Source organism: Melospiza melodia, chromosome 22 (genome assembly GCF_035770615.1).
Source record: "Melospiza melodia melodia isolate bMelMel2 chromosome 22, bMelMel2.pri, whole genome shotgun sequence".
Classification (NCBI taxonomy): domain Eukaryota; kingdom Metazoa; phylum Chordata; class Aves; order Passeriformes; family Passerellidae; genus Melospiza; species Melospiza melodia.
The window spans coordinates 9,854,912-9,874,654 of NC_086215.1; the positions used below are offsets into that span (position 1 = coordinate 9,854,912).

The window sequence follows — 19,743 nt, forward strand, 5'->3', positions numbered from 1 at the left end:
AGCGCCGCACCGCCCCGCCGGGGAACGCCGGCCCGCGCTTGGGTTCCGGGCTGGATGGGGGGGCGGTTCCGTGGTTCCGGGGCTGGGGGTGGCGGGGTGAGGAATGAACTCTACTCATAACAGCGGGGTGACCCCCACCCCACACGGGTGTTCCCCCAGGGCCACACGGCCCCCGAGCCGCCCCTCGGCCCGCTGGGGCTGGCGCACAAGCCGGACAGTCCGCGGTCATTGCGCAAGGGCGGCCGGCGCGGCCGCGTTCCCCTCGGGCCAGCTCTAAGCGTGTTTGCTCAGGGGCTGTTTGCTCAAACAAACGCTGCTTCTGCTCTTTCTGCTCTTCCCTTCCGCTCCACGTGAGGCCCCGGGCCGAAAGCTCTCGGTGCTCGGCTGGGAGAGCTCGGTCTGTCCGGCATGGCCGTCAGCTTGGCGCTGCGGGCGCTCGCCGTGCTCCCGCTGGGGCTGTGCTGGCTCCCTGAGGTGAGTCTGACCTCGCAACGGCCCTTCCAGGAACGCTGCCCGCCTTCTAAGAAAAGCTAAAAAAAAAATAAAGAAAAAGAAGAGGACACGACGCGGTTCTAAGCCAAACTCTGTCCGAGCTCGCTAATCACGAAGATAAAGCTGTTCCCTCCTTTGTGCAGCCCCTGCTCAGCCATGAGGGTTTGGCACCGGGGCTGCTGAGCTGTTTGCTGGCGTTCCTTCCAGCGAAGGGAGAGCTTCGTGTCCATTTGTCCATTTGTTTTTGCTCTTCTTCTTCCTCTTGCAGAAATTCTTGGGCGCTCTGGATGCGGGAGATGTTGTGTCTTACTTTGGAAGCAGCTCAGTGGCTGATGGTATGCCGGGCTCAGTGTCCCTCGGTTTAGAGCACATCTGGCCATTGGGTTTTACCCTGTGTGGCTGGCAGTGCAGAAAACACTGATTAACAACCCCTGAAATGAGCAGCTTTTGGTGTTTCTGAGTCTCAGTGCAAGTGAAATAATCTGGGTTTCAGTGTGAGTGGATGGAGAGATGTGTCAGAGCTTCAGATCTGCTCAACCTCTTTGCACATTTCTGCTCAGTCCCCATTCTCTGTATCGGTGTTTTTCTTCTGAAAAAAGCTTTAGACTAAGGGTAATCTTAAATACTTGTTAATTGTTATGATTCTCTTTAATAAATGCACAAACAAATTTGAATTTTGGTTCTGGATTGATGGTAGTTCAGAATAAAGATGTTTTGAAGTCTCAAATCCCTGAAGGAAGGGTGTTGTCTCCTTGTGAGTTCACCTAGTGTTCATCCCAGTGTCTTTGCATTATAATAATTCCCACTCAGTAACAGTTAAAATCTGCAGGAGCAAAACTGTCTCAGCCTTTTTTAGATGAACTGTTCTCCTTATTGAGAGAGCATAAGCTCCAATAAATTCGGTGCCAGTTTTTGTTGTGTGTTCCCAGTCAGATTATCCTCACTTTGGAATACACAAAAGCACAGAAATTCTCTGGCTGTTGGCACCATGAACCCAAGAGGTCACAGCTGTCATTTTTAGGGTATTTTTCCTGGGGAAATAGACCTTACATTGGGATTTTGTGTATCAGCCTTCCTCATAACTGCTCCCCTTGTTCTGCTCTTGTTTCATTTCTTTCAGTACCTGAATTTGTTGTGGCTGAGCCAGCTTGCCCTTGTCAAGAAGAACATTTTGGGGTGAGGCCCTGTCGGGTCCAGCACTGCTCCATCCAGGCCTGGGGCCAGCTCTATGCCTTTGAATTCCTAGAGGACCATGCCCTCCTTTCCTCCTCCTTTGTGAGCAGCCAGGTGGTGAACTCTTCCTTTGTTTTACTGAGGAGATTCCCAGGGAGCTGCTTTGCAGGTGGGAAAGCCCTGCAGCCTCCTGGGGCCAGCAGCAGAGTCACTTTCTGTGAAGGGCAGCTGGTGAGTATGAGCAGGAACAGGGGTGACAGCTTCCTTCACACCAAAAGTGTGTGAACCACCCACTGAATAAATCTCTGCCATCCTCATGGATAGCAAATATCTTAGGAGTAACTCAGAGGTGGAATTTTATCTGCTTCAGCAAGGAGTGGTCACCGTGGGAGAGGAGAGGATTCACATCAGGCCAGTCAGGAGCAAAGATGTGGCTCTGCTGAAGGACCTCGGCTTCTCCAGCCCCCACATCCTCTTCAAAAGTGCTGCAAGAGAGGCAAAACCAACCAGAGGTAACAGCCCTGCTGGAAAAGCTGTCTCCTGGAGCATTGCTTCCATGAGCTCAGAGGGAAAACTGGTGTTTACAAATACAGGAGTAGACCTGACAAGGTTCCTCACCTCACCGAGGTGTGCCCGGTGTGTCTGAGGTGGCTGGTTGTTATTTTGATGGCACAGGTGTGATGCTAAAGCTGCTGGCAGCTGAAAGACACCACCAGAAGTGGGAAAACTGAGCAAACCCCTAGAAAAGTGGACTTGCAGCTGAGTTATTGCAGCCTTGGGGGAGAGGGAGTGGGTCTGTAGGAGCTTTATGATGCATTTGAACCTCCTGGTGTCCCTCTGTGCTGTCCAGCAGGGTGGGCTCCTCCTCGCCTGCACAAGAGGGCTGAGGCAGCTGTCAAACATCTGGAGCTGATGGTGGTGGCAGGGCCAGATGTTTACTTGTACCACAAAGAGGACACAGAACGTTACATCCTGGCCAACCTGAACATTGTGAGTGCCTCTGTCCCCCAGGGTGGTTGGGGTCACCTGTGCCTGGTACAGAGCTCATGTGCAGGGCATTCCCCTGTGCTTCCCTGGGCATGAATCCCCCAAATTCCCTTGTACAAGGAGTAAAAGGAAACCTTAGAGGATTTAAAACCCACATAGAAAATGTAGCTCTTAATTTCATTACTAATGTTGCAACACAGGTAAAGAGTTTTCTCACCCTGGGATTGAGCTAAATCCACTGAATCCATTTTATATTTTACACTTCACTTTTATTTCTGTTGCAGAATTTTCATGTCTCTTTTTGCTACTATTAAGAATTTTTCTCAGTGTGTACTGCAGAAAAGGCTTTAGCATTCACTCTACCCTATGAGACTTTTCATGCAGATTCTTCTCTCTGCTTCAGAGTGTCTGACAAATCCAACCACTTCTTATCTCCTGACAGATTTATTCACATTTGTAATGCATATGTTAGTGTTGTAGTGAGTGCAGCCCAGTTTTTGGGAGCAGGGAGTCCCCAAGGCCCCCTGTTTATTGAATCCTTTCTGTCTCTTCTCAGGGAGCAGAGCTGCTCAGAGATGCCTCACTGGGGGCTCATTTCAGAGTTCACCTCATGCAAATGCTGGTTTTGAGGGAGCCAGAGGTAAGGGGAGGGCTGTGTTTGAGGCTTGCCCAAGCTCCAGGCTGTTTGGAATGTGCCAACATGTGCCTTCCCTCCAGGCAGAGGTGAACATCACCACCAACATCACCTCCTCCCTCATCAGCGTCTGTGAGTGGAGCAAGAAGGTGAACCCCCAGAACGACTCTGACCCCCAGCACGCTGACATTGTCCTCTACATCACCAGGTGCTGAGCTCCCTGCCCTGGGAGGGACTGGGAAATTGGGTTAGGTCGTTTTATTCAGTTCTGCTTTCTGAGGATTGTTTGGATTTTTTAATGTGGAATCATCTTAAAATTTGAGCAGTGGGCACTGGTGTCAAAAGAAATGTTAGATGGCTGGCAAAGCTAGACCAGGAAAGCTCAGGTAAATTCAACTGAATGTCTAGACCTGGCTTTTTTAGCTGTGGGGGTTCTTTGCTCTTTCCTCTTTATGTCTCCCTTACTTTAGGTTTGACCTGGAGTTGCCTGATGGGAACAAGGAACTTCGTGGGGTGACTCAGTTAGGGGGAGTCTGCTCCTCCTTCTGGAGCTGTGTCATTACCCAGGACACTGGCTTTGACCTTGGAGTCACCATAGCCCATGAGATTGGGCACAGGTCAGTGGGAAACTGCCAGAGCAGCCCAGCAGGTTTTATTCAGGTAAAAACATCCTCCAGTTTAGGAAAGAAGACAAATCACTTCTTGACATAAAAGGGAATTCCCCATGGATTATTCTAACCCTTTGGATCATCATCATGGATTATTTTGGAGAGAGTACCTTGCATTTCTTGCATTCCTGCATGTCCTGTGACAATTAGAAGCTGCAAAGAGCAGAGAAACCCTTTGTGACAACAGGAGAAGGAAGGGCTGCAGAGGGAGCTCAGTGCTTGCTTAGAGAAGGGAGGCTCCAGCCTCTGGGTTTCCTCTTCTCAGGGCTCTGTGCTGCTTCTGTTGCAGCCTTGGCATTGCCCACGATGGAGAGGGGAATCTGTGCAGCAGCAGTGGTTACATCATGGGCTCAGCAGGAAACCACAACAGCATCGATCTCACCTGGTCTCCCTGCAGCCGGGAGCAGTTCCTGGCCCTTGTCAGGTAAGGGAATGGTTGAGTTCTCCCTATGCTGGGAGCTTAGGAGAGAAAAACTCAAAGAATAAAAAAGTTTATTGAAAAATGAGGAGCAGTGAAAAGCTTGGGGTTTGTTTATTTCTTAGCACTTGTTGCTGAGGTTAAACCCAGTTTTTGCTTCATGTCGCTGGAAGTGGCTTTGCTTGGTGCCTGACGTGCCTGGGCTGGGTTGGATTTCTCAGACACTGGCTCAGCCTGCACATTTTATTTACAACATCAGAGCATCCAGGCACTGCAGGCTGTGCTGGCTGGGTGCAGGACAGGAATGGGATAAAACTCCAGCAGCAGGGAACTGTGAGCATCTCCAGGCAGCTGCTGCAACTAAATCCATCCCAGCCCATAGCGAGCATGTGTTGTCTGGGAAAGCAGCAGCCAACTCCCAGAGTGAAACTCAGCACAAGTCTGCAAACATGTCCTTGTCCTCACTACCCACAGCTGGGAAAGTGTTATTCCTCATGTTTCTATCAGTACAGGCCAAACAAGCTGCTTGAATGACCTGCCGGCCATGGACGGCAGCATCCCGGGGTGGAAGCCTGGCTTGTACTACGGAGCAGATGAGCAGTGTAAAATCGCCTTTGGGAGTGTGGCCACAGCTTGCACCTTTGCTGACACCAATGTTGTAGGTAGAAAGTTTGTTTGTCTTGCTAAGGGCAGCTGGGAAATGTTCAGGAGCCAAAATTTGGGAGAGCTGGCTGGCAGCATTTTTATTCTGAAGGGATCGAAGGTGCTTTTCTGCACCTTTTCACAGATTTCTTGGCAAAGCTTTCAAAATGTTTCCCTTTTCTTCATCACCTCCTTCCTCCACATACATCTCCTGTAAAGTTTGCTGTTTGGTGCTGTTGTGCACAGCTGGCAGTGCTGGGTGCACCCACTCAGGGTCCTGCCTTGGGGAATTTCTGTTCATTGGATTCCTCCAGCTTCCCTGCCACGGCCCAAATCCCTTTGTCTGGGAAGCACAGCGTGTTTAATAGCTGCCATCTGGACATGTTTTGTTAATGAGGAAACACTAAGGTGGGTGAAACTTTAATTGCTTCTGTTGATCATCTTCCATCATTACAGCTGGTGATCACTACAGTGAGGATCTTTTGACTTGCCCACAGCAGGAAAAATGAAGGAACTTGCATTGTTGAGTGTCTGGGAGAAAACCTGGGACATGCCCTCTCTAGACTTTTAGGACTGTGTTGTTGAGCCTGGCTCTCTGAACTCCCTGATTTTCTTGTCACACCAGGACATCTGTAAAGTTCTCTCATGCCATGTACATCCAGCAGACAAATCCAGCTGTACTCGGCTTCTGGTGCCCCTCCTGGATGGGACTGAGTGTGGGATCAACAAGGTAAGGAGGCTCCCACCAGGACTGGGTGTGGAGGCTGTGGGGCTCAGACAGCAAAGCCCTGTCAGTGTCTGGAAGGTACCTGCCACTCACTGCCCCTTGGCCGGGGAGCTGACACCAGTCCTAAACTGGTACCATTATGTCCTGATTTTGGTCTTTCCACCTTGTCTTTATCTCTGGAGTTCCTTTGCAGTTCTATAGACTGATATCTGAGCAGTCCTTCTACTGGTGTGCTCTTTGCTTTGACCCCAGCCTGATGTTAGACCCTAATTAGGAAGGGGACTCTTCAGCCTCTTGTCAGAAGGTGCCTCATTAACCTTGGGACTCTGTTACTGGCCTGCCAAAGACAGGGAGTTGTGCCAACCTTTGAGATCCCAGCCCTGCCGTGTTCACTGCTGCCAGTTGTGTTGTGTTCTTGCTCCTAGTGGTGCTCCAAGGGTCAGTGCAGCTCTCTGGAGGAACTGAACCCCATGGCTGTGGTCCATGGGCACTGGTCTGCCTGGAGCCCCGTGTCCCCCTGCTCCCGCAGCTGCGGCGGGGGGGTGGTGCTGAGGCAGCGCTTCTGTAACAACCCCAGGTGAGATGTGGGCACCTGCCTGTGCTCAGGGCCTCGGGGATGAGTCTTCCTCTTTGCTTTCCTCTTCCTTGCTGCCTCTGTTGAGGAATTCTGTCATTTCCAGGCCTGCTTTTGGGGGGCAGCAGTGCCACGGTGCCAGCGTGCAAGCAGAGATGTGCAATACACAGGTAATGGAGCTCAGCAGCATCTGAACTTCTGTCTGACTGTGGAACCCTTTGAGGGATGGGTGTTTTGTGACTGTCCTTCCCACAGCTGACTTCTCTGGTAAAGATCTGGTGTACAGGCTCCATCTGGCTGACAGCAGGAGAGGTATTTGTGCCATGGAAGGCAGCAGGATTATTTAATAGCATTGTTCACATGTAATGAAACATTTTCTCTATGCCCCATAGCAGGACAGATGCTGAGAAAATGGTGACTCACAATGATGGTTTTCTTCAGATGGGCTTTCTTGTATTGTTCCTGTTTTCCTTATCTATTTATTTTTATAAATTGCAAAGATATCAGCTTCCAAGCACAATTCTCTGCATATCCTGCAGCCTTCCTTTAAAGTGATTTTCTTTCTTTGCAGTTGTTTGGGTGTTTCAATCACCAGGCACTGCATTTTGCCTTCAGCTAGAGGGTTAAATGTCAGTGCTCAGTCACTTCCTTTCCTTACACAATTATCTCTCTGGGATCCAGGCCTGTCTGATCACCCAGCAGGACTTCATGGCTGAACAATGTGCAGCAACAAATTTAAAGCCACTGTACCTTGATGTAGAAACACCATCCTTTTATACCTGGACCTCTGCTGTTGGCTTTGCCAAGGGTAAGGAATGTCCAGAACCTCAGTTTGTGCTCATGGACTTCTGAACTTTGCAATGAAAAGTTTCACTGAGAGTTTTAGTTTTCACATGAAACTTGGGTGCTTTCTGAGAGATCATAGAATCCCAGAATGGTGTGGGCTGGGAGGGACCTTAGAACCTTCCACTCTCCCAGGTTGCTCCAAACCCCATCCAACCTGGGCTTGGACACTTCCAGGGATGGGAGTCCACAACCTCTCTGGGTTTTTTCCCATTGCTTGATGAGCAGCCCTGTGCCTTGCTGAAAGAGTAACTCCTTCCTTGTGCCTGCCTGCTCCAGGAGACCTGCTCTGCAAGCACATGTGCAGGGCTGTGGGCAAGGAGTTCATGGTGAGCCGCGGGGACAATTTCCTGGATGGAACCAGGTGTGAGCAGGATGACACAGAGCACCACGGGGATCTCCATCTGTGTGTCATGGGGAGATGCAGAGTAAGTGACTGGGGAGTCCAGGTGAGCCCCTTGCAGGTGATCTGCACCACAGGAACCAGGGGAAATCATGCTAGGAAAAACCACAGTGTCCCAAACAACAGAGTGAGCTCTTCTCAGAGGAGGATTTTGTTCTTGTTGTGTTGGATGGAGTCCAAAAAATCTCCTGTTCTGTCTATGCATCCAATGCCCTCTAGATAAGACATTCAGCTAATTATGCAGTAAACACACAGGGCTATTCATCCCTAATCCAAGAAGCAATTGGTTTATGTGTTGGTGGAGGAGACATCATTAGCTGCTCAGCTTGCCTGCTGTAATTAGCCCCATAAAACGCTGACTGTATTGGAGGGAAGTTCCATTATTTGAATCACTGAGTCAGTGGCAAGATAAGAAGCAAAGCCTGGGCATCACAGATCAACAGATTGATTTTTGGAGTATTGCTGATCAGAACTGCAGTCTGATTTCTGGAGTTTTTCCCTGGGTTGGACCTGAGGAAGGCATTCTTTCCTGATGACCTTGGATCCAACTCCCCCGCGCTGTCTGCATTTTAGGAACTGCTCACTGCTGACCCGGCTGGATGTTTTCTGTTGTTTCTTTACATTCCCAGAATACTCCTTGTAAATTTTATGGTTTTCTCATTATCACCATGTTTTGTGAAGTGTTTCCCCCCATGAACAGCAGAGGGTGTAGGCACAACCTGTTCTGATTTTGGCTCTTTCATTGGCAGCAGTGATAAATATGCATGTTATGGCAGCTTCCAAAGCCTGGGATCAGTGGCTGCAGCATAAATTCAGCAGTTGCACATGTTTTGCTGTTAAGCCTGCTGAGATCCTCCTGTAGCTTTGTGTAAATTAGTCTTGTTCGTGGGAATGGGGATAGAATCTCTCTTCTACTGAAGTGATGTGAGCTAGGTTTGGCTGTGGAGTCTGGGGAGCTAAAGATTCCTTTAGACCCTGCCATTCATGTTTACTGTCCTCTTGGGCTTTTGTTTTTCCCTCCCTTCCTCTCTCCTCCAGAAAGAGTTCATAGAAGAGAGCACAGAGTTTTGGGTTTAGGTCACAGGAGAGATTTTTTGGGCTGCTTCTTATGGGAAAGAAAATGTCACAGTTTCTGAGAGTTGTGCTCTCAGCTAAGACCTCCCAGTCCCTGGCTTTGCACATGCTGCTCAGTGGCATCTCTAGGTTCAAACACATCTTTTCATTTATTGTGTTCCTAAATGCAGATTCCAGATGGAAAGGGCAGTTTCAGGAGCTCAGGAGTGTTGCTTTTGCTCACTTGTCTTCTCAGAACAGGCCAGGCTGACAGACTCTCCCCTCTGCTCAGGCATTTGGGTGTGATGGCCGGATGGGCTCCAGGAAGGCCATGGATCCCTGCAAGGTCTGTGGGGGTGACAACTCCACCTGCACCCAAGTGAGTGGAGCCTACACAGAAGGGAAAGCTAAAGGTGTGTAGTCCTCCCCCTCAGTGCAGTCAGTGTCCCAGATCTTCTCCCTTCTGCTTCTTCTTGGTTTTATTTTATGGAGGGTATGGAGATGGATTTTGGGAGGTGGGCAGAATGCCTTTTTTTGTCATAATTCTCTGGATGTGGGTCAGAAATGTAACTGTTTGGGAAGTCCCATAAATTGTTGGGAGCTGGGGTGGTATCAGGTCACAGAATCATAAATATCCCAAGGGATCCACAAGGATCATTGGGTCCAGCTCCTGGCCCTGTTCACCAATCCCACCATGTCCTGAGAGTGTTGTCCATGCTTCCTGATTTGTTAAATTTGGGAGCTGGTCTGGCTCTTGCAGTCTCATGTAGAGATCTTAGCAGAGAACCTAAAAAGAACCAAAGAAATGTGAGAAGAGGACACAGAATGCAGCTCAGCTGTGTTTGCTGTGTCACCATCACTGTGTTCAGGGCAAGGAGCAGGGCCAGGGTGAATTTAGCAGAGCTGCAAGCCCCATCCTTTCCCACAGAGCTTCAGTGATGGAAGGTGACCACATCTTTCTCCTTTCCACCCTTCCAGAGTATGTGACATTTCTGTCCCTGCCCTACAACACCACCTCAGTCCATGTCACCAACAGGAAGCCTCTCTTCACACACCTGGGTGAGTGGAATGAAAAGGAGAGGAGGGGATACAGGCAGGGCTGAAAGGAGCTGGTGCAAACAAAGAAATGGAATTTTTTGTGCTGCATTTTGCTTGTGGGATGCTCTCCAGTGGGAAGCTGTAGGAGCCACGCTCCATGGGATGCCAAACTTGGATCAAACTGGTTCCTACCAAGTGGGCAGCCAGCACCAGGGGACCCTGGTGACCACATCATGTCTCATAACCTCACTCTTAACCTCACTGCTCCTCTGGCTTCTGCAGCTGTGAAGGTTAAAGGAGAGTACGTGGTGGCTGGAAAAGGAAAAATCTCACTGAATGTCACCTACCCATCAGTTCTGGAGGACAAGCAGATCAAATACCGAGTGTTTCTCACCCAGGACAACCTGCCAAGCCTGGAGGAAATCCATGTGGATGGGCCAACACAGGAAGAAATTGAAATACAGGTGAATTAAAGCAGCAGAGTTGGAAGGGGCCCAGTCAGAAGTGGCCTGGTGTGGGTGGCTTTGCTGCCCACAGAATCCAGGTGTGGCAGATTCAGTGTCCAAGGCCAGGGGAGATGGTGTTCACTGAGGAGTGATGGGATTGCTGCTCTTGGGAATGGCTGGGGGTTGGCACTGGGGATGATTGTGTGGGGAAAACCACACTGAGTTAAACCTTCTGCTTGGCTTATTCACTTTCAGTGCCCAGAATTCACAGGGTGGGACTGAGGCACTGCAGTGAGGCTCAGGACTGGGTGGAAAGAAGGGAGACTGGCTTCTCCTTCCTCCATCCTAAGAAATAAATCCAAGTTTTCTTCTGCACTGACCAGCTTTTCCTTCCCCAGGTCTACAGGAGGTACACAAAAGAATATGGCAATGCCACCAACCCTGACATCACCTTCAGCTACTTTGTCCCCAAGGAGAGCCTGAGCTATCTGTGGGTTCCTCAGCAGGGCCCATGTTCAGTGACCTGTGGGGAAGGTGAGGCAGCAGGACTCAGTCCTGACTTTTTATGGAGACTTCTTCTTTGGTCTGAACTGAATTTCAAAGCAGATTGCTGGAAATGATTTCTAGTGTTTAACTGAACCAAAGAAAAAAGTGCTGGAGCTTTTGAATTAAATTAACTAATCAGCAAATGAGCTGAATCATCAAAATGATACTGAAAATGTTTGATCACAAAGAGGATTTTTAAATAGGTCTGAACTGAACCCTTGGTTTTAAGACTAAATAATTTTCTCAGATTTTTCAAAGTTACTGAAGACTGTAATTTGAAGTTGGCTAAACATCAGAAGTCTGAGACCAAAGGGGTATCTGATGTCTCACTAAAGCCTCAGAGCTAATTATGAAACTTCCTTCTTTGAATTCTATTCCTGTGCCATGGCTAATCCTTTCTGTCTCCCTGAAGGAATCATAATGCAGATTGTAACAGCTCACTCTGATAGATGGCCTGACATCCTGTTTACCAGATAATTCAGATGACACTGTCAGGCCTCTCAAGACTTCTGTGACAAGGATTTAGCAAATGCATTAATGAATATTTATGGAAGTCAATCTACACAACTAGTTATGCCTGGAGAGCTTTTCTCCAGCAAATCCCCCAGGTGAAGTGATTGCTGAAACCCTGAAGTAAAGAGCTCGAAATGCTCCAGAGCCTCCAGCTAATGCAGCCACAGAAAAAAGAATGAGAAACTTGGGACTTAAAATAACAGGAAGTTGGGAATCTGGGCTGAAATTGCACCTTGAGAGCTGAAAGTGATGCCCAGGCCCTCCTCAGCAATGGTCATTATTTGAAAACAAGGAGGGTAGAGCAAAGATAAGGCTGCTGATGGATTCTGGGCATTTAGTGCTCAGGGTCATGGTGCTTGAGATTCAGGAATGCCTGGCTCTCCTTGTAGCCCATTCACTGAAAGGAGACTCCTTTTAGCTTTGCTTGTAATTTCTTTGAGTTTGACTTTTCATCTGCTTTGCTTTTTGTGTTCATTATTGTTAAAAATCTTCTCTAGAGCTGTAGCTTATGAATATTTCATTCCTTGCCTGCTGCAGGCACTGGAAATCTGCAGTTTCTGTCCCAGTGCCTCTGGTTTGGCTGCTGCTGATGCATTTGGGGAGGTTGGTGCTGTTTGAGCACAAGGGCTGTGTGATGGTATTAGCTGGTCACTTCTACACAATGGCATTTCAAACCAGCTCCCTCCTAGAGCTTATTTTGCTGTCCCTCATCAGTCAGATCATTAGAAATAAATTATGCCAAATTATGATTGATATCTTTGTTCTTTCAAGCAGCCAGTTTAGAGCAACCTTTGCATTTTGGCAGTAGGTTATCAATCAGACTTCTCCCTGCTGGGGTGCTCACCCTGGCAAATCACTTTAAAACTCTTGAGGGAGGTTATATCACAAAGAAGGAGTTTGTGTGTTTAAAGGAAGTCTGAATTGCCACACAGCCCATTTTCTTACCCAGGTGATCAAGTAAAGCAAAATCACTGCATCTTCCTTCCATAACAGAGGGGAGCTGCTCACTCATAACTTTAATTCCTTTTTCTTTTGTGTCCCAGGGGTGCAGCCAGTGGCTCATGTGTGCTTTGATCAGACCAAGAATGAAGTGACAGAGGATCAGAAGTGTCAGGAGCTGCCACAGCCCCTCCCAGAGCACAAGCCCTGTGCCATGGAGCCGTGCCTCTACAGGTTGGTGATCCTGGGAGGAATTCCTCAATTCTTGCTTTGCTCTGCCACTTAACCCAGGCTCTGTATTTGTGTTGTCAAGGCCAAAAAAACCCAAACCAAACCAAAACAACAACAACAAACCACAACAAAACAAAACAACAAAACAAAAAAAAAAAAAAAAAGATAAGAAGGAAGTTGTTTTTTCCTAATTATAATGGGTTAGCAGATCCCAAACCATGTTCTGTCTTTCCTGGTCCTGTGACATAATTGAGATGTCAGCTGAAGGAATGGGAAATAGTTCTTCAATATTTTACAGTAATCTGCTAAATGAAGATATTTAAGGGATTTAAGGGTATATCCAGAAGAAATGCCTCTCACATCCTTTCCAAGATAGTGCCAACAGAGAGGGTTGATCCTTGTGCTGATTATTTGGGAAGGAGGAGCAAGGGCCAAGCCTGCCCAGACATTGCCCTCAGAGACCTTTTGGTGTTCAATAAAAAGTGATTGCACTGTGAACTCTAGTCTATAGCTTAGGTGCTTTTAGTCCTTGAAAGGACTTAAACTGTCCTCTCAGTCACATCCAGACAAGGCTTTGGAAACAGAGAAGCTGAATACTCTGCCTGCCCCATTTCTGTAAGCAGTGGCCTGAGTAATAAACCCCCCTGATGCAGATGGGAGATGGGGTGATGCAGCTGCCTCCATTTAGGTGGAAGATGTCTCAGAGAGATGAATGCTCTGCTGTGTGTGGGACTGGAGTTGCCCAGCAGAACCTGACCTGTGTGCAGTTCCATGATGGCCTGGAGACTGTGGTGGATGACAGCCTGTGCCCAGCAGAGGACAAACCCCTCTCCCTTGTGCCATGTGTGGTCAATGTCTGCCCTTTGGGCTGGGACAAAGTGAGTTTGCTGGTTTGGCTTTGCAGGAACCTCACTGGGAGCTTTGCACTTTTAATCCACCAGTTAAGAACCACCAGCTTACTCCTGGAGCCTGGAGGGTGGTTTACACCACTGCTGTGCCCAGTTAAAAGCTCATCCTGTCACTTTAGACAGCTCCATCCCTCTTTAATTGTGCTGCTGGATCCCTCAGTTCATCATGGTGGTTTGTTTAGGGCAGCTGTTTTTTGCTCTGTTCTGAGGAGGAAGATGCACACTTACTTCAGCCTCTGGAGCCACTTGGACATGTCCAGCTGGAAAATCAGACTGTGTATGTCTGGAGCCCTGTAGCTGGGGAGTGTTCTGTCTCCTGTGGTAGAGGTGAGGCCTTTCTGTGCTGCAGGGAAATGTTGCTTGGCTGTAGGTGTGAGTTCTGTGCCTGGGAACCTCGGGGCCCTGCTGGTCTTTCCCCCTCTACAGTTCCAAGAGTAGCTGTGATCACAGATTTTTTGGAACAGAATAATTGGAGGGTGGTCTGGCTGTGTTTCAGAGCTGGGGGATGAGTGCAGTGAGAGTGCCATGCCTTGGGCAGAGTTTGCTTGTTTTGTACACACAGATGTGACACTTCTGACCTATTTTCAACCCTTGCATCCAAACCACACAGTCAGATTGCTTCCCTTCCTAGGTAAGACTCAGCTGCATTATGTTTGTGTGGCTTTTGACACCAAAGAAGAAACCCAGGAGGAAAACTGTCAGCCAGTGCCAAAGCCAGAGAGCAGGGTGGAAGTCTGTGAGCTCAACCCCTGCCCACCAAGGTAAAGCAGTTACCAGGTGACAATGAGACAGTGAGGGGCCCTTCCTTTCTCTCTCTGTCTGCAGGGACATGGTAAAGGAAGGGTTCAGGCTGCTCTTCCCTTCTTTGGAAGCACAGCCAGCTGCAAAAGCTGTAGCACTGATCCATAGTCAGCAAACTCAGAGTCTTTCCTGGGCCTGGTACATCTCAGACAGAAATCAGTGCAGCTCTCAGAGGAAAACTGAAAACCTCTCAATCCCTTATTACTCTGGGGAAGCAGGAACAAATCTACAGCTGCAAAAGGTGGTGACACATTTGCCAGCTGTGCACTTTCCACAGAACATCAAGGAAAGTAGCAAGAATTAAATTCTCTCAGAATCTGGAACAGCTGCTCTGAAAACTGAAGTAAATGCATTGCGCTTTCCTTAGGATTTGTGGTGAGCTTGCCCTGCCCTATTTGCTGTGGGATTGGAAAGCTACTGGAACTTTTGTTACAGGATGCCACTCCCAGGGCCTCTGGGTCTGATCCTGATCTGAGAGTTCAGTGGTGTGTGTGTTTTGGTGGGAGATAAGATTGTTTCTGCAGTTAAGCCTGTGTGTGTCACTCTGGGGAGGGCAGTGATGGATGCAGAGTAAGATTCAGTGTGCATTTGAAATCTGTGGGCTCCTGGCAAAATGGGAATGCCCTCTGTATCCAACTCCAAACCTGCTCCAGGCTGCATTCCAAGCACCACAGACCATGTGAGGCAGAGGATGAAGAAGGAGGAAGGGTGAGGGAGCTGCAGTGCCTTTTCTGCAGTGAGAGACAGGGTGGGGATTCTTCCCTAACTCACTTTTTGTCCTCCCTGCCCTGTCAGGTGGAAGGTAACCCCAGCTGGGCCCTGCTCCTCCAGCTGTGGGCTGGGCTTGGCAGTGCAGCTGGTCACCTGTGTGCAGACCCTGCATGGCCAGGAGGTGTTGCAGGAGGAACATTTGTGCCCTGTGGCAGAGAAGCCCCTGACCAGTGTCCCCTGTGTCATCCGCATGTGCTCTTACGAGTGGAGCTTCAGCGAGTGGTCAGAGGTACCTGCTCCCCTTCAGATGCAGAAATTTTCCACCTCTTCCCTTCCCTGGAGGCTGCAGGGGAGAAATAACAACTTTTGCCTTGTCTGTTGGCTTCCCACAGAAATGCTAAACTGTTTCCAGGGGTGTTTTCCATCCTTTCCACTGCCCTGTGTTTAGCAGCCGTAGGTTTGCTTCCCACCTTCCTCAGCTCAAGTTTTGGCTGCAGCCTAGAAATGGTTTTGGCATGTTTTCTCCTGGAATGCAGATATTTTGGGATTTTTTAGGAAGTGGTTCTGCAATTTAAATATATAGTTTGGAAGGTCCCCTGGAAGGGGGGGCATCTTAATAGCTGATGGAACAAGAGCACTGGTAAAAGAGCATCAGTGAACCCCCCCAGATCATGTATGAGCTTATCAATGCATTTATTTCCAAAGACCACCTGGAATGCAGAGATAAAAATCTGGGTTTGTTCTTCTGCAGTGCTCAACATCCTGTGGGAATGGCATTCAGACCAGGCAGGATTTCTGCCTCAGCTCTCTGACCCACAAGCCGGTGAACCCCCTTTTCTGCCGGCACTTCCCCAAGGCCATCGTGGCGCGTGGCTGCTCTGCAGGACCCTGTCCTGAGCAGGGGGGGACCCAGTCCCCTGGGGCACAGCTGCATTCAGTGACACCAGCCACACACCTGCCAACAGCTGCAGCTGCCCCAGAGCACAGACACACGGACCTGGGTGTGCCTCTGTCTGCTGGGCCCCGGGAGCAGACAAAGCCCAGTGGAGGTGAGGAGGACACGGCCAAAAGGAGCCGTGTGTGCAGCTGGGCTGTGGGGATCTTGCTGCCAGACAGGGACAGGAGCAGGGGAGGGAATGCATCTGGCTGGGAGGGAAACCCTGCTGTTCCAGCACGTCCATGTTACCTGAGCTAGGAACAGTGACTTGCTTCCCTGTGCTTCCCAAAACTCTTCTGGCTTGGGAGCCTGTGGGACAGCAGCTCAAGGCTTCAGGGAGTGTTTAAACAGCATTCTCAGGCACATGGTGTGATTCCTGGGGCTGTTCTGTGCATGGCCAGGAGTTGGATTTTGATGATCCTTTCGTGGGTCCCTTCCAATTCTGTGACTCTGTGACTCTTCCTGTGCTTTACCCAGAATATGTGAACTTACCTGTTCATTGTGCCACAAAGGGAGATATTTTCCTGCAGTTCCTTCTGGATGTGTTTCTCACCTTTCTCTGCTGTCCAGGTGTCTGTGGAAACCTGTTTCTCAATGCCACTGGCATCATCAACATGACAGGCGTGGAGAGCAGGGACTGCACGGTGACCATCGGGCGTCCCCTGAGGGAGGAGATCTCAGTGACCATCCTGGAGAGCTCCCTCAACTGCACTGCAGGTACTGCCTGCAGCTCTGGGCTCCAGCCTGGCCCTTTGCCAAGGCTGCATCTCAAGCTGCACTTTTCTGCTGCCTTGAGAAGCTCTGGCTGCCTCAGAGCCTCTGTAATCGCTGAAACCATTTTACTGAGTTTTTCTGTTCCACCAAGTTGGTGCCAGATGGAACAAAGTGAAGATGCTGCTTGTCCTCCCCTCAAACAGTGGTTTCTTACCTGCTTTGTTGGTAAACATGAGATGGAAGGAGCTTATGGGGTTAAAAGATCTGCTTGTTTTGGCCTGTTATAAAACTAATGTACCCTCTAGCTGGAATCAGCAGTTAGATTAGTTAACTGGCCTGTTCTCATGACAGATTTTGATAAGATAGAAACAAGATGCAGAAATTACTTGATTCCAGACCTGTCTAAGAGAGACTTTGGCTTTTACTTGAAAGAAAAGTGTTTCTAGGCCCTGTGCTCATCCGTTCCAGGTGAGATCCTGCTGTTTTCTGGGCGAATGATGTGGCGGACAGGCTGCAGGAAGCTCCCTCTGTCACTGATAAATTCCAGAACCAACACACTGATTGTGAAACAGCGAGTTGTGCTGCCAGGAAACGGGGTCATTCTGCAGTACAACAGCAGAACTGCAACCAAAAAATATTACCAAGGTACTGTACTGAAAGCTTTGCTCTTGCTTTAGATTAAGGCCCACAGAGTTCCATGAATGGTGGTTGCTTATGGAAATCTGTGGAAATCTTGCTTCATTTTAGCAGCTAACAATGCTCTTCTTGAGGAGCGTTGGATTCAGTTTTAATTGTGGACTCCCCCTTTGTTTTAAAGCAAACCCCCCACAGGTATTTGCTGATGCTTGAAGGTCCTCAGCTGAAAATCCCTAAAGAAACTGCCTGTGTTTAATTTAAGATTTCTTCCTTGGAGATGCCAGATACTTCTCTAAGCCATTTTCTCTTGTCCCTTTGCCCTGCCAGACTGTGACCAGCAGCTGTTTGGCCCCCAGGGTGAAATAGTGAATCCTGTGCAGGTTCCTGCTGAGGGGCAGGGCGTGGTGTGCCGGACGTTCATCACGGTGGCGCCGCGGCAGCGCATCTCCATCCGCGCCCTCAACGCTGACCTGGGCACTGAGGGCAACCACACTCACTTCAACTACATCCTGGTGAGGAGGCAGGAACCCCAGGGTGATGATTAGGGTGGGAACAAACCCATCTCCATCACAGATTTCCACCCAGATGCACAAATCAGAGCCTCAGATCTCTGTTGTGTTCCCATCTCTGATGGCAATGAAAATTTCTCATCTCTACTGTATTTCTTCTAACCTTTGTAGCACAGCTTTTCCCTGAGTGGCCAATCTGCAAGTCTCCAGTATTTTTGTGTAGTCTGCTGAGATAAAATGGTTTGGTTTTTCTTGCTGCAGGTCCGAGATGTCAGCACCATGAGGACAGTGGTGTTCCATGGGAAGCAGCAGTTCCTCTGGCAGTCAACAGGAAGCCAAGCTGAAATTGAATTCCATAAGAATGTTAAGGATCACAGAACCCATTTCTGGGCTGAATATCATGCTATTGAGCCTAAATAAAAGGACTGCCTTGAGAAAAGCCCAGTTGGTCACTGCTGCCTGCTCACAGCACACATTTAATCTTCTTGCTTCCTCATCTGTTGAGTAAGAGCAATGTCTGCTGACTCCTTTGGGATCTCAGTCTTGATGAAGATCATACAAAACACATGTAACCCCCAAATATTTAGCAAATCTTCCTCATATGGATTTTCTGTCTGATTTGGTTGGCATTAATGCACTTCACATGTCTGCAGGAGGTGACTTGAGCACTGGAGTGTGGCAGGGTCCTGCCTCTGTAACGTGGTGGGACCTTTTAGGAGAGTCATTTGATTTCTTGGTGTTCCAGTATAAACCTCTGTACAGCACAAGGTTTTAGCCAATAAATTCACTCCCTTGCAGTGTAAATGCCTCTCAAAACTGAGGCACAGTGAAGTTCTGGAATGGAATAGAGAAGGCAGAGATGTGTATGAGGATAAACTGCCAGCACAAGGAGATGTGTGGGGTGGGCAGTGCCACCCTAGGACAGGTCACTCAAAGCTTGAATGTTTTCTGAACTGAGGCACTGCTGGGCAAGCCCTGGTGCCAGCTGGCTTTATGTGGGAGGACTAAGTGACATCCTGAGTCCCTCCCCAGCCACCCTTTCTGTGGTTCTGCTGTTGGATATCTGACAGTGATACCACCTCTTCTTTTCTGTGAGAAAATAAAAGAATTAATGCCAGGTTTGATGCCAAGTCTGACTTATTCAGATAAGAAGAGTATCTGTGCTATCAATCTGTATGTTCATTTGACAAGAACTGTGGTTAAGGCTGCATGGACAAGCTGCGGCAGGAAGAGGGATTTTAGAGCAGTGGTAAATACACAAGTTTCATTTAAATGAATTTTTTAGGTTATTTCTTTTTTTTAGAATATTGAACATTGGGCTGTGCTTTGGTCCAAATCTGTCATCCTCCTCAAAATCACAATATACTGCCTGAAGTGTCTTTTCTGCACCTGGAGCCTGGCTGGACACATCTGCGCTTGCTCTTCATGCTGGATGCAATAAATGGTTCTGCCTGGGCAGTTTTAACCCTGCTTCTGCTTTCTCTCAGTTGGATTCTCTGACATCCTTCTACAACCACAAATACTCTCCTTAATTAATAGCTGTTTTTTTGCTGGTTAAACCTGGAGTTTTTTGCTTGCCAGCCTCCAGATTTACGTTCCATTCCTGGAGGAGCCAGAAAATAGATTCCTGAAGTGAGATCCTCGAGGAGCTGGATACATCAGCTATCCCTCTGCAGTGCGTGGGTGATGCAGGCCCTGGGCCTTCATTTCCTGTCTGACAGGAGATGGTAATGAAAAGACATCCTTTCCTTAATCCCTTTTTTGTAACCTTTTAGCAGATGGGATCTGTCTTCCCACTCTGCTCTGGATCCCAAGTCTCACTGCTATTTACTGTTCCAGATCGACTGAGCAGAGCTGGGCTCTGCTTGTGTTCCACGTTCATCTGCACAAAATGCAGCTGTTGCCTTCATCACTTAGGAGAGTTCAGGGTGTTCCCCTGTCCCATTTGGACAACACCAGCTTGCCAACTGGGGCATCTGCTTGCAAAGTGCTATTTGTGCTCCCATTTTTAGGGAGAAAACCTAATTCCAGTCAGATAAGGGGGAGTGCAACCCTCTTATCTGGAGAGCAGGATTTTGCAACAGCGTTCAGTTCCCGTCAGTGGGAAGGATTCCCGTTTCCCTTTCTGGAAAACAGAGCATTCCTGTTTCCCTTTCTGGAGCAGCAAACACTGGCTTGCCTGGATAACAACACCCAGTTT

The 19,743-nt window shown here is 48.7% G+C and overlaps 1 protein-coding gene across 5 annotated transcripts; it reads left to right on the forward strand.

Annotated features, from left to right (window-relative positions):
• The first annotated feature begins 144 nt into the window (after positions 1–144).
• Positions 145–18,820, forward strand: ADAMTS13 (ADAM metallopeptidase with thrombospondin type 1 motif 13). Of its 5 annotated transcripts, none has more exons than XM_063175054.1 (29): positions 145–474; positions 761–827; positions 1,613–1,896; positions 2,036–2,177; positions 2,516–2,655; positions 3,209–3,292; positions 3,370–3,494; positions 3,757–3,903; positions 4,244–4,378; positions 4,880–5,030; positions 5,640–5,744; positions 6,167–6,318; positions 6,422–6,485; positions 6,997–7,123; positions 7,438–7,586; positions 8,907–9,027; positions 9,593–9,673; positions 9,935–10,116; positions 10,497–10,632; positions 12,201–12,330; positions 13,016–13,205; positions 13,418–13,562; positions 13,867–13,996; positions 14,832–15,036; positions 15,499–15,796; positions 16,255–16,401; positions 16,867–17,043; positions 17,362–17,546; positions 17,805–18,820. In XM_063175054.1, the coding sequence occupies exons 1-29, from the start codon at positions 409–411 to the stop codon at positions 17,961–17,963; spliced, it is 4,224 nt and encodes a 1,407-aa protein (XP_063031124.1). In that variant the 5' UTR covers positions 145–408; the 3' UTR covers positions 17,964–18,820. The 5 variants fall into 5 exon arrangements, with proteins under 5 accessions (XP_063031124.1, XP_063031125.1, XP_063031128.1 ...); XM_063175055.1 differs by having other exon boundaries at positions 2,519–2,655; XM_063175057.1 differs by having other exon boundaries at positions 146–474; positions 13,448–13,562.
• The last annotated feature ends 923 nt before the right edge of the window (positions 18,821–19,743 follow it).